The 13,018-nt window shown below is 45.8% G+C and overlaps 1 protein-coding gene across 1 annotated transcript; it reads right to left on the bottom strand.

The window, feature by feature from the left end:
* Positions 1 to 3,449: 3,449 nt before the first annotated feature.
* NDUFV3 (NADH:ubiquinone oxidoreductase subunit V3) lies at positions 3,450 to 11,966 on the bottom strand. The gene is made up of 3 exons (XM_019666038.1): positions 11,823 to 11,966; positions 5,842 to 6,957; positions 3,450 to 3,693 (listed from the first exon to the last, which is right to left on the bottom strand). The coding sequence occupies exons 1-3, from the start codon at positions 11,938 to 11,940 to the stop codon at positions 3,530 to 3,532; spliced, it is 1,398 nt and encodes a 465-aa protein (XP_019521583.1). The 5' UTR covers positions 11,941 to 11,966; the 3' UTR covers positions 3,450 to 3,529.
* Positions 11,967 to 13,018: the final 1,052 nt, after the last annotated feature.

Raw genomic sequence — 13,018 nt, 5'->3', positions numbered from 1 at the left:
ACTTCCACGTGCCCTTCACCCAGTCTCAATCCACATTTCACTTTTTTTTTTTATCACCTCTCATGCTGCCAGCCCCTTCCACCCTTTTTTTGGTCAGAGTATTCCAAACAAATGATCAGTTTGGTTGTTTTAGAAAACAGGATAAATTCTCTTCCTAACGTGGTAGAGCCTGCCAGACTGAATGTTTGTCCCCCAGAATTCATATATTGAGGCCCCAGTCCCCAGTGCGATGGTATTAGGAGAACGCGGCCATCTGCAAGCCAGGAAGAGCGCTCTCACCAGGGAACAAATCCGCCAGCACCTAGATTGTGGACTTCCCCACCTCCAGCGCTGAGAGACGATCGCTTTGCTGTTTAAGCCACTCCTGTGTATTTTGATACGGCAGCCCGAGCTGACCGACACAGTCCAAGCCACGTGATCAACCCCAACACTGACTCAGTCTGGTGTGTCCCCTCTCACGGAGCCTTCAAAACATCAAAGGCCTTAGTTCCCTGTAAATCAACTGCCATTTCAGCGTCCAGGCCTTTGCATGGACCCATCCTGATGCCCTGAAGGCCTCCAGGGCCCCCTCCACCATCTTACCATGTGCCTGCTGAGTTCCTGGTCATCTTCCAACATCTGGGTGAGACGCCATGTCCCACACAGCCTTCTCTGATGGCCAGCCACCTTCACCTCTCCCCGTCAGTCCACTGCTGCTATGACCCTTCTGTCAGGGGACGCAGCACGCTACCTGGCGATGCTTTTCGCGTGCCTCCCTCCCTTTTCCTTCCTCAGGAGAGGCTGGCTGTCTTTATCGCCTTTGAAGCCCCAGCCCCAGCCTAGGCCTGGCATTCAGGAGACATTTGCAAGTTTATCACAGGCCTGTAAGAGTGAAAATGGCTCTGGAAGGAACATCACTGTTAATTTTTTATATCCTGACGCTGTTTCAGATCCTCCTAGAATAAAACCGAGGACAGGAAAGAACGGTCAGGGAGAGAAGGCGGTGGAGCCAGCTGACCACGCACCTAAAGCACACCACTCCCTGTCTTCTCTCTGGCCAGCCTGCCCATGAAATTCAGTGATCTGTGGCCACCTGTTTAATACTGGGGTCAGCAAGCTGCACCCCTCAGACAAACAGCACTTTCTGCCTATTTTGTAAGGTCCACAAGCTCAGAATGATTTTAACATTTTAAAAGGATTAAAGAAAAGACTGTGCGATGCTGACTGTGTGTATGTGGCAAAGCCAAAAATATTTACTATCTGGTCCCTTACAGAAAAAGTTCGCCTCCCCTTGCTGTCACTGAGCACATGGATTCCAGCATTTAGGTCCCCCGCACCGTCCCTGCAGGGTGCAGTCAATTCCGAGGAGTCGCTGAACTCATTCTACAGCCCCTGGATTGCGTCCTCGGCCTTGTGTGAGGTCCGGGCCAGGGTCATGCAGCGCTGGGTGTTCAATTGGGAGCCACCACGCAGTCCAGGGTTCCAAGTGTGGGTTGAGAGACAGGCAGTAGGGCGGAAAGTATTAAAACACAAAGCACGTGCCTGGAAGCGGCGTCAGAAAACCCTGCGAGCATCTGATTTCGTTATTAGCCAGCTGCCAGTAAACGTCAGGGCAAGAACCCGCAGTGAGCTGGGGTTTACACACACTCTCCTCCAGTCCCTGGGGAGCTACGTGACAGGTGTAAGAGAATGCATGCCTAGGAAGATGCTCAGGTGACAGGGGACTATTAAGACATAACCTAATTGTGTACCTTATTGTACTCAAATCTTGCGACAATGAAAGCAAGTGTTCACATACCACATGTGATGCGTCAGATCCACTTCTCGAAATCCATCGTGAGGAAGACAATACGAAATACAAAGCGAGTTATAGTCACACAGCTGTTTCTGGTAGCACTCCTCGAGAGGACATGGGAAATAACACAAACCCCAAACCACGCTGGTGGGCAACCATCGTGTTGACACCAGATGGGGACATCAAGGAGTCATTAGTGACGAGGGGCCCAGAATGCAGATGGCCTGGCACCGCCTATTGTTGCTTTTCAAGCCTCTTCAGTGGGCGGAAGAGTGGGGACCAGTCCCAGGGAGACAGAAACAGTCCACAGGACTGGTTCCCAGGGAAAACGTCACAAATTAAAACATATTTATACCTGTTTTTACATAAAAAGAATTTCAACTCTGTGGCATTAGCAGTCCAGAGAAATGCACTGTGTGGCTTCATATTCTATTTCCCAATACCCCGCCCCATGTACCCCCACACATCACAGGGGTTCCGTGGGCCACACTTTGACAAACAGGCTACTGAAGGATAGAAAAGCGTATGTACATAATATTGGTTACGCCTAGGACCGCCACCCCTGGGGAAACACATAAAATGTTAGTAGTAGCTGGGTTACCATGGAGGCCTTAGGGAACCACTATTTTCTATTTTCTTTCTGGTAATGCGGTCTGAGTAGTTTTCTAATAAAAAATGTGATTTAGAAGAATCTTGCTGAGTCCCTAAGCCTCTTGGGTGGTAAGAAAAATCTGAGGCAATCATAATGCTAGTTGGCAATTCTGTTTTCAATTTCGGTATTTGTACTTGGACTAATTTTAAGAAATGCAGAATAACAGAAGTGGGAAATCATGTTATAAATCCAGTGCACTGTTTGCTGTAAGTTGACTGGAAGCCAAAGACCAGAATTCATATGAGATGAAGTAAAAGCCCATAAAGGGAAGAGTGGGGACAAAGCCAAACACGACACTGTCCTGTACGCACAGATGTCCTCCTTCAGGCCAGGACATGTGGCCCGAATGGATGGCCCAAATCTCTCCTCTACATTTCTTTCCCGAGCTCCCGGAATCAGTAGCAGTCTCATCTAGATTTGTTCCTTTCTCAGAGGGGGCTGCTTCCGTTGTCCCACAGGGCGCCTGGTCCACAGGATGCACTGGCTACGCCCCGGCGCCGAACACTTTTGAGTGACGGAAGCTTCTTCGGTCAGCGTAGCTACATCAGCTGCCTGCTGCACCCATCTATGGGCCCCCATAAATTTCCACCCTCCGCAGTCCCACCACAGACAACTTCTGCGTGTACATCAAATACCTCACTCAAGTGCACAAAAGAATTGTTCCTTCTCTGATAATAAAATACTATTAGAACATTTTTGCAAAGCAGTAGTTAAAATTAGCAAAACCCCTACTCCTAATTTACAAAGAACTAGGTCTACAAAATTAGAAGTCACCATCCCACTTGTCAGCACCTCGCTGGGAACCCACATTAATGCTCAAGTGACCAGGGGATCCACACAGAACGACTGCGAGAAAGCCCCTACATGCGCTCATTTTATGGGTGTCCAGTGAGCCCTAACTTTAAAGAAAACCTCTTTGCGCAGATGTTTTTCTAAGCCCATGTGAATAAACGAACAGTAGCGGTGCTGCTAGGTGACCATTCGCTGTGAGGGTGTAAAAGGAAAGCCATCGCACACGCCAGGCCTCATGACTGGAGCAGACTTTATTTCACAGGCAAGACTGCAGCAGACGGACGACGGACGGTCACCTTTAAGCCGAGTCCTCAGTGGCGAGGGGACTCCCGTCCGGAGGAGGGCTGAGGCTGCCTGAACTTGGCGAGGTTCAGGTTCAGGTCTAGGAAGGTGTACGGGGTGTAGTCATGGTGCTGCAGGTTCTTGTAGGTGGTGTTGTCGAAGGGCTCGGGGGGCGCGGCGGCCTGTGCGGGCTCTGTGGGGGAAGCACACGCGTGAGCACACGGCAAGGAGCGGGCTGCTGCGTTCCCCACGCACCAAGCATCCCTCACACCCCCACCTGGTGTGAGTAAGGGTCTAAGTAGAAAAGAAAAGCCATGAGAGCAACAGCATCTTCAAAAGCAAAAGGAAGGAATTAGCTGAAAATTTCCTCTAAAACACGCAGCCTTAAGACGTAGGGAATGGAATCACTGTGACAGTGCGTCTTAACATCGTCTTTCGTACGTTCATTCTAGGCCTCGGAACCGCCAGAACTTTGAATGTGCCCAGAACATTATGGAGGGACTTTCAGGTCGGGTACAGACGCAGAAAAAAAAGAGATCTATTTAAGAATCTGTCTAAAACGAAAATAAACATTTTACTGAAGAAAATTTTCAAAAACAGAGACTGTCTCCGAATACAAGAAAGTTAAATAAACTCCTACTGTTTTAATAACAACACAGTTAAGGGGAACCGGAAATGAGATGTGTAGATGTGTAACTTTTTTGAAAAAGCTGTTGCTATACTTTAGATTCATAGACTAAAAAGTACTAATCTACCTTTACTTCTTTCAGTGGGAAAAAGAATGAAGAGCCATCCACCTAGACATCTGGGAACCTGAAAACTAGAGCGTGCTTGAAGCTCTCCTGCAGCAGGGTGCCACGTGAAACGACGGCAGGCTAACGGTCGCGTGGGGTGGCGGCTAAAGTTTGGGTGAAGTCCTTACTGACCCTAAACTGTCACCGGAGCTCTCTCAACTTCTACTCAGGCTGCACAAGAGAGAACTTAAATACGTTTTCCGCTATTTGAATTCATACCAAAAGTTTTTGTTGTTGTATTAAACAAAACTGATCTCTTATTTAAAGAGCTGCCATCTTTCCAATCAGTGAGTGGCGTGTCTCCGATGTGTGTGGAGACTTCACAAAGACGGTATTACAGTCGGTACAGAAGGCGACACAGGCACGGGGAACGTGTGTCTAGAGAACTTATCAAAAACGGTCCACCGGGGAGGCACAGGGCTGCGTGGACATGGTGACACTCAATCCCCCACATAGACACAGCCCCTGAGCCTCTTTAGCCTCCGAAGGGCAAGGAGAATACTGGAAAAATCACAAATTCATAAAAAATTGGAAGCACATTGTTTTCAAAAAGGTTTGTGATCTGACACCCCCAGTTCTCTGTTTTCTCCTGGGGGCTTTGGTATTCCTCTCCCTCTTCCAGGAGAATGACCCAAACGGGGTCAGCAATGCAGTTCTCGAGGTCTTGAGGAGTCTGGTAAACGCTGGCACTTGGCGAGTTAATGACAGACGGAGAAATGGAGGAAAAAACACACAAATGATGTCAACATAACACAACACAACAATGACAATAACCGCCAGGTAACGCAAATCAGGCACAGGGGAGGCTTGAAAAGAATGAAGAGTGGATGGGAAGGGGCTGGGTTTGTTAGTGATGCATTTGAAAGACGTCTCGGGGAGCCACACATCCCTAAACTGGGGACCTCCTTCACTGTCCTGCCATGACCTCCCTAAAATTTGATTTTATCAAGTTCACTGCGCCAAGAAAATGGTAACGTAAGAGGACTACTTGGTTTCCCTTGAAAAAGCTGGGGTTGCAAAAAAGCCCTTCATAAAAATTCCAAATAAATTTAACATAAAGCGGCCCAGGTAACGGAGGAGGAAACACCCGGCGAGGGCTCGGGCACCCCACGCTGCCTCCGGCCACTTACCACTAAGCCCTAACATGTGGGCTTCCCTTCCGCGTGAGGACGCTCAGAGCAATCCCGTCAGCTCCCCTGGGGACATGAGACCAAGTGTGGCTACGGCCCTTCGCCCATGAGACTCAAACAGGACCCCCCTGCTCAGGGCGCTGCAATTCAGGGAGTGGACACCGGCACACCCCCGAAAATGAAGGGTGATGATGTTACACTGCCAGTTTTCAGGGTGTCAGTAAATCATAGCACAATAAACTTAACGTTTTAGAGAGCCTGTATTATTCGTACTTAGGACAGACGCCTCTGCTTATCGGAGGGTGTCCTGGGCTGTGCTAGGCTGCTGTGACTAACGTAACACTTGCTGGTACCCTACAGGTCTCCAGTGTAACCACCCCAAAGACAAGGAGAGCGCTCAACAGTCAAGGCATGTACCCTGGGCGCTGGCCTGCTCGTCCACCTGGCTCGCTGCGTCCTCAGTGGTTCCGCCCTTTGCCTCAAGCTTCAGTACTGGGATCTCTTCCTCAAAAACTTCTTTATTCTGAACAGGAACTGGCTTCAGATTTTTTATTGATCCCTGATCTTCCAAAGTCCCTTCTTTAGCCTTCAAGGTTCCTTCTATCACCTGCTTCCCCAAGCTCTCTTTTTTGAATAGGGGAAAAGCCATGTCCCCATCAGGGTCGGGGGCTTGGTCTTCTGGACGTCTCCCCCTGGTCTCAGGAGGAGTCGCTTGCAGCCATCTTCCTGCGGTGACTTCTTCTGTCAGTTGAGGGGGCATCAGGCCGCCCTTCGGTTGTGCAGACAATCCCGATTTTGTATGGTCAGATGAGGTTTTTTTAACTTCAAATGGCTCTTGGCTTTCTTTCTCTATTTTATTCGACCTAAATACTTTCTGCAGTTTTTTTTCCTTTACAGTTTGCTTTAGCAACTCTTCATCTACTTGTGACTTGGGTACCGTGGGTTTTGGTTCAGTGTCTTTTCTGTCCTTTAATGGCTTAGTGGGGGTCGCCTTCTTCTTTGTCTGACGGGGCTTCTCTGGAGAGGGGAGGTCCAGATGTGGCTGCGGGGACCAGGTCTTCTCTTTTGCAGATATCGAAATTTGGGGCGCTCTGTTTTCAAAGGCACGGGAGGCCCCTGGTTTTGGACCCTTTCCTCTGCCTGTGCTCGTCACCTGGGAATCAACTTTTGAGCCAGCTCCATCCTCGTCAGACTCTGAATCAGAGGAGCTGGACGAAGACGAAGATGAAGACGACGATGAAGACGAACTGCTCGTCCCTTTCCTGCTCTTCCCAAGAGCTTCGGAACCCTGCTTTTCGAATGAAGGTGGAACTTTCTGAGGAAACTCTACCAAAGTCTTTCTTGACAAAAACGCTGGAAGCCCTGCATCTGTAAACTGCACGTTGTCACTGGGGCTGCTGTCACTAGGGCCAGCTACTGTCCTACCGCGATTCACCACTGACGAGTAAGAACTGGGTGAAGCTACGTTTTTAGACAATTCGGCTGCTGCTGGGGTGGTTAGTAGCTTGCCCTTCTTGTTTGGTTCCACTACATCTAGGAAACGGCATAAAGAAGAACATGGTTTTTAACATGTAGTAAAACAATGTAGAGTCATCACAGTCACAGACATTTCATCAAATACCAGCTTGTTATTTATAACATCTTCAATGTAATCATCCTTAGAAATGTTCTGTGGAAACCCACTCTTAAGGGAAAGACACGCCACGAGAGAACAGGAAGAAACGTAGATGCTTTTCTCTGGATCTGGAAAATTTAAAAACGAGGACTTTTAACAACAGAGGTGACAAACTTGTCTCTATTTTTCATGAGCGCTTCTTTGATGATAATTATTTTTAAACTACTCTTTCATCCAAATTTAAGATAAACGATAAAAGATATTTTCAAATGACCGTTGAAGTCATCTCATTACAAATGTATAGTTTGTAAAATAAATTACAAATGTATAATTTCTTAGATCTCTAAAAAACTGGTGCTTCTCAAATATTAAAAGAGTTATCCCTATCGTATGAACTTGAACTTTCCGAACAAAGCAGCACAGCAAAAGCAGAGACAGGAGCCTGCTGGGGCTGGGAGCGCACACGCGTGCGTTTGACGTGGGGTCGGGATGGTGTCGTTCACATGTAGCTGCTCTGAGAGGAAGGAAGGCCTTCCAAATCACAAGCCATTTGGGGACGTCTTCAGCAAAGGAAAGTAAAAGGATTGCAAGGCCAAAAAAGTCTACAATAATTTAATATCATATATACATCATTGGAAACAACAGGTTTTAAACTGTAAAAAATAAACAGAATAGTACCAACACAAAAGCCTCACATTTTGTAAAGTCAATTATGAAAACATGAAATCACACAGAACATTGATTAGAGCTAATTTCAATTTTCTCAGGTGGAAAATCTTCTCTAACCATACAGATTAGAAGAAAAATATAGGACAAGTTTTTATAAATTAAAATTACTTTTCAAATCTAAAGCAAAATTTAAAAAAATATTACAAATGAGCAAACTCTAAACCCAGTCTTTATTTTCAAGTCTAGCAGTCTATCTTCTGCTATTTCACACTAAAAAGATCTCAGTCTTACTTCTCTATAAAGTGGAAACAATGCTTTACTATCTTATCAGTATCCAAAATCTTTTTAATTATTTTCTGAACTCAGGGACCCACATAAAACAGAATGACAGAAAATGATTAAAAAAAAAAAGGAGGAACAGCCAAAAACTAGAGATGGGCCAGAGGGGTTCACGAGCAGTGTGCAAGGGCACGACTGAACACAGAGCGTGGGGGACTTTCAGCTGTCACGTCCTCCACCTCCACCACCACTTCCTCCCACCACGCCTGATCCTGTGGCTCCACGCCAGCCCACTCAGCATGACCCTCAGAGCAGGTGCTGATGCAGTGACTCTCCTGACCCACGGAGCTCCAGGACCACGGTGAGCAGAAAAACGAGACAGAGAAGCACATACACACTTGAACGCTTCCTTCCCTGTCTCTCTACACTGTATCTGATACCGCTCAGAAACCCCAACAGCAACGGGTAAGATGTGCTGGCCTCCAAACGCCGACAGCCTGCTCACCGGGATCATTAATCAATCCATTTTTATGTTGAGCATAAACTTTCCAAGTATGAAAAATTAACTTATGCAACTCAACATCAAAAACCCCCAAGCAATCCAATTAAAAAACGGGCAGAAGACCTGAATAGGCATTTCTCCAAAGAGAACACACAAATGGCCAATAGGTATATAAAAAGATGCTCAACGTCATTAATTATCAGAGAAATGCAATCAAAACCACAATGAAATACCACCTCACACCTCAGAATCGCTATTATCAAAAGAGAATAACAAGTGTTGGCGAGGATGTGGAGAACAGGGAACCCTCGTGCACTGTTGGCGGGAATGTAAATTGGTGCAGCCTTTATGAAAAACAGTACGAAGGGTCCTCAAAAAATTAAAAACAGAGCTGCCTTATGACCCAGCAATTCCACTTCTGGGTATTTATCCAAAGAAAATGAAAACACTAATTTGAAAAGCTATCTGCACCCCTGTGTTCATTCAGCATTATGTACAATAGCCAAGATATGAAGGCAACCTAAGTGTCCATTGACAGACGACTGGGTAAAGAAGATGTGGTATATACATAAAATAGAATATTACTCAGCCATAAAAAGAAAAATGAAATCTTGCCATTTGCAACGTGGATTGACATAGAGGACGTTATGCTAAGCGATATAGGTCAGACAAAGACAAATACTATATAATTTCACTTATATGAAAACTCTAAAAAGAAAACTAACAAACAAGCAAACAAAACGAAACAAACTCCTAGACACAGAGAACAAACTGATGGTTGCCAGAGAGCAGCAGGGTAGGGTGCTGGGCGGAAAAAAAGTTAAAAAAAGGTAAAACTTAAAATAAGGCTATTAGAAAGGCTGCTTTGAATAAAAAAATTTTCCTGAGTCTTACAAATTTGTTATGACTTTTTAAATTGTAAATAAGTTATTCAAATTATATTATAGGTTGATTTATCACCTACTGAAAATGAAAAGAAAATTTCAAATGGGATTAACAAGGACATAATTTAGAAATCCTGTCTGGAAAGGAAACTTCTAGCCTAGGAAATAAGAACGCTGTGCAGTTGGCCTATCATGCTAAGTTGCTGGGGGACGCCCATGGGGAGGGGTGGGGGAGGGGCAGCAGGCTGAGCCACAGTAACGCATGGTGCTTTTTAGTGAGGGCCACTTCCGGCCGGCTGCAGCTCAGGCCCAGCGTCCTCTGTGGGACTCAAAGGAAGCTTGCCACGATGATCTGTAGATGCCACCAGGAAGTGAGTGCTGCCCCAAAGCGCCAGCGCCCATGCCAAGTCTGCACTCAGTTGTGTGGAAAGATGTCCCTGAAAGATGGCACCGTCACGTCGAAGAACAATGGCTCTCACTTTGAACGTACGCATGACTTTACCTGTTTGTTTTCATGAAATCTCCTACGTCTGTCTGGTGGCAGCATGCCGACCTACTACAATGCTGCAGTTTGGTAGTGACTTTCCTTGAAAGACCAACATAGTAAAACACACCCACCACTGGTGGGTTCAACCAGGTAACATGCCTCTGTGGGTGCAGGGATTGTGCTTACCAATCCCTGACACTTCAGGGGAAACGCTGACGCCTGCACACATCGATTCAGAAGTATTATTTCTTTTTCTTCACACAGGGAATTACTATTTTTTAAACTCTGAGATACATGTGTCACATGCATTAAAGAGAGTGTAGTTCTGCAAACTGCACACCTAAGAGCACCTGAGATTCATAGGCACGTGCATGCACCACACCTCTCACCCTGTCTCACATGGACCCAGTGAGGGGGGCATGAAGGAACTGGGACCCACAGGCCTGCAGGGCCTGCCGCATCCCGAGGCAGAAGCTACATGACCCCAAGGCCACCTCCTGGCTCAGTGTCCCCACTCTCATAACTGCACCCATAACTGTCACGGAATGAAGTGCTCATTTCCACCCACACACACGAGCATGTTTCTGAAAAGGGGCACCTTTGGCTCTGCCACGGTATGTTCAAATCCATTAATCCAATTTCATAAACCTACGAAGTATGATTGCACATGTAAGACAAACTAACCAGGGCAAAGGTAACATTCATCAGTAAACACTGAAAAAATGTCAGAAACATGCCAGGCACAATACGAAATGTAACTGACATTCTCGTAGACATGCTTTAGGTGTGATAATGGTATTATGGCTAAAAGAGAAGTGGAAACCTTGTGCTTAAGAAACCTATTTTAAAACTCATGGATTAAAAGAAAAAAAAAAAGAGAGCCCTAGATTTAAAAATGAGGCAGGTACAGGACAGAATTAAATAATGTTCCTGTTGAAATCGGGCCTCCAGTCCAAGGGGCTGAAGACACCACCAGGGAGGTGCGTCTCCTGTAGAGACCCGTGGCGTGGGAGACACTCAGCGGGCTGGCACTCTCAAGGGGCTGCCAACATCTTATAACCTGCCAATGTTTCTGTGTGCAGACCAACGAGGGACAAAAAAATCTAAACACTTTCAAACTGAGGAAATGGTGTTATGATAAAAATAAGACAAACTCAAATAATCATTCTAAACCCCCTACGAAGCTTATAGATTTGCAATGAGACTGTACATACTACATACGTTAAATTTTAAGAGTTATCTAAGGCTTCATCAATTAAGACTAGATGCAATGGACCTAGATTATAACCCATTATTAATAAAAGGCGTGAAGTAGAAAGGAAACGGTTGCATTTCCCACTTTCCTTCAATGAGGGTATGCTGCATTGGTATCGGGGCGGGGGAAATAAAGTAAAAACTCGATAGAAGTCAAAATGACTGTGGAAAAAGCTGGAAACGGATCGGACATCATGCTCCATTAAAGTGAGTCATGATGATAAACGGTGCCTGCTCTTAACTCTCTTTCCACAGTCACAAAAACAATCCTGCAATCCTGGACTGTGGCCGAGCAAAGCCTCGGAAACCCCAGATGAGTCTCAAAATACTGAAAAAAGTCACAATCAGGGGACGAAAACTAAGGTGGGGTTCACGGCTACCTCGCGGCGTATGGCCACCTGTAGTAGGGCCATCTAAATGCCACCGAGCCTTTATACTCTGCATCCCTGGCTCCAATTCAGAGTTCGGCATTTAGAAAATACAGACAGAACCAGTCCAGGGCTAAATGTGGAGTCCAAGACTGTTACAGTACTGATGTGTTTGTTATAAAATTTGTTACAGATCTTATAGACATCTGATTATAATCTGGATGCTGCTGAAAAGGAAGAATCCTAAATTACGTAGCTAATAAAACTTCTTCTTATACGTGGGAAGCTAATTTATTTACTTTGCGTTCTTCTTCCCTTGTGACCACTGTGAAAATCTTACTTTTTGGTGGACTTTGCTTCTTGGGATTTGGTGGCAGTTCCTTGTCGCTCTTTCCTGATTCTGTGGAGAGAGAAACTGCAGGAGCAAGTCCTCGAAACACTCGTCCTTCTAGGAGCATAGTCTGACGAATGAACAAATACAGGTATTTTAGGATAATACCATTTACAATAGCTATTACTACATACAAATACCATATTATTACACATAAATGCTTTGCATTCGTATGGCATATTTATAATGGGTATTACAATTTCGTAACACGTGCATTATGGAAATTGTGGAAAATACAAAAAAGCTGCAAGAAAAAAAACACCTGAGTTCAAGGACAGTCACTATTAACATCTGGGTGCTTCTCCAACCAGATTTTCTCCTGTGCGTATTTTTTTGTAGTCTCCAAGGAACCTACAAAAAACTATGATTCTTGTTATAAAATGTTTTCCCATACTTAGAAAGTAAATTAGAAGAAATACTTCTGGCCATTAACAGTGACGTGGATAAACAGTCATTGCTTCAAAATGGTTTACAATCTACTCTAAGGGGCAAACATTTTAGAAACTGTTAATTCACTCAGCATGTATTTACTACGGCCTACTGCGCTGAGCACTGTTCTAGATGTTTGACAGAGAACAGAGAGGGCCGATCACGCACATATGAAGGTGAAAAGTTATTTTTTGTGTTTATGACTGTAAGCACGTGTGCGTATGCGCATGAGAGCAGAAAAAAACTCATTTGGAACAAGGTATTTCAAGGAGTCAACAGTAGACTTTCTGACAACAGATGTCCCCACTGTACTTTATTTTGCAATGAATAGTTATTGCTTTTGTAATGAGAGCTTCTTTTAATTTTAAATATGGTGAAGTGGCCTTAGCTTTTGCATATGGAGAAAGAAAGCCCTTGGTTTTCCCTTTTCATGGACGAGGTCATGTAAACTGGCTTCTTAGTAGCTGCCAAAGAAGCCACCGGGTCAACCAGGTACCCAGACGTCCCTCATTTCCTCTTCTGGTTCACTAAGACGCTGCGCTGAACGGTTCTGACAGAGCACGGCGTTCCACGCCACCTGAGAGCCCCACACCTGTCCGTGGCCCCTGCACCCCACACCGCAGGCTCCCCAGGGGGTTTGGATCCAGCGGGGTCCGGCCGGGGTCGGGGGTCCGCTCGTCCCCGCTACGGCGCCTCCCACCCCCACCCCCGCAGCG

This window comes from Hipposideros armiger, unplaced genomic scaffold (genome assembly GCF_001890085.2).
Source record: "Hipposideros armiger isolate ML-2016 unplaced genomic scaffold, ASM189008v1 scaffold_458, whole genome shotgun sequence".
Taxonomy (NCBI): Eukaryota; Metazoa; Chordata; class Mammalia; order Chiroptera; family Hipposideridae; genus Hipposideros; species Hipposideros armiger.
The sequence above is the reverse complement of the archived record's forward strand: the minus strand, read 5'-3'. Positions and strand labels throughout refer to the sequence as shown.

What these genes read in the sequence shown, in the direction of transcription:
- NDUFV3 (XM_019666038.1), bottom strand. Translation starts at nt 11,940, where the DNA reads ATGCTCCTAGAAGGACGAGTGTTTCGAGGACTTGCTCCTGCAGTTTCT. An exon ending in GAAGCAAAGTCCACCAAAAA is followed by an intron (nt 6,958 to 11,822) that starts GTAAGATTTTCA and finishes GCCGTTTCCTAG; the next exon opens with ATGTAGTGGAACCAAACAAG. An exon ending in CGAGCAGGCCAGCGCCCAGG is followed by an intron (nt 3,694 to 5,841) that starts GTACATGCCTTG and finishes CTTCCCCCACAG; the next exon opens with AGCCCGCACAGGCCGCCGCG.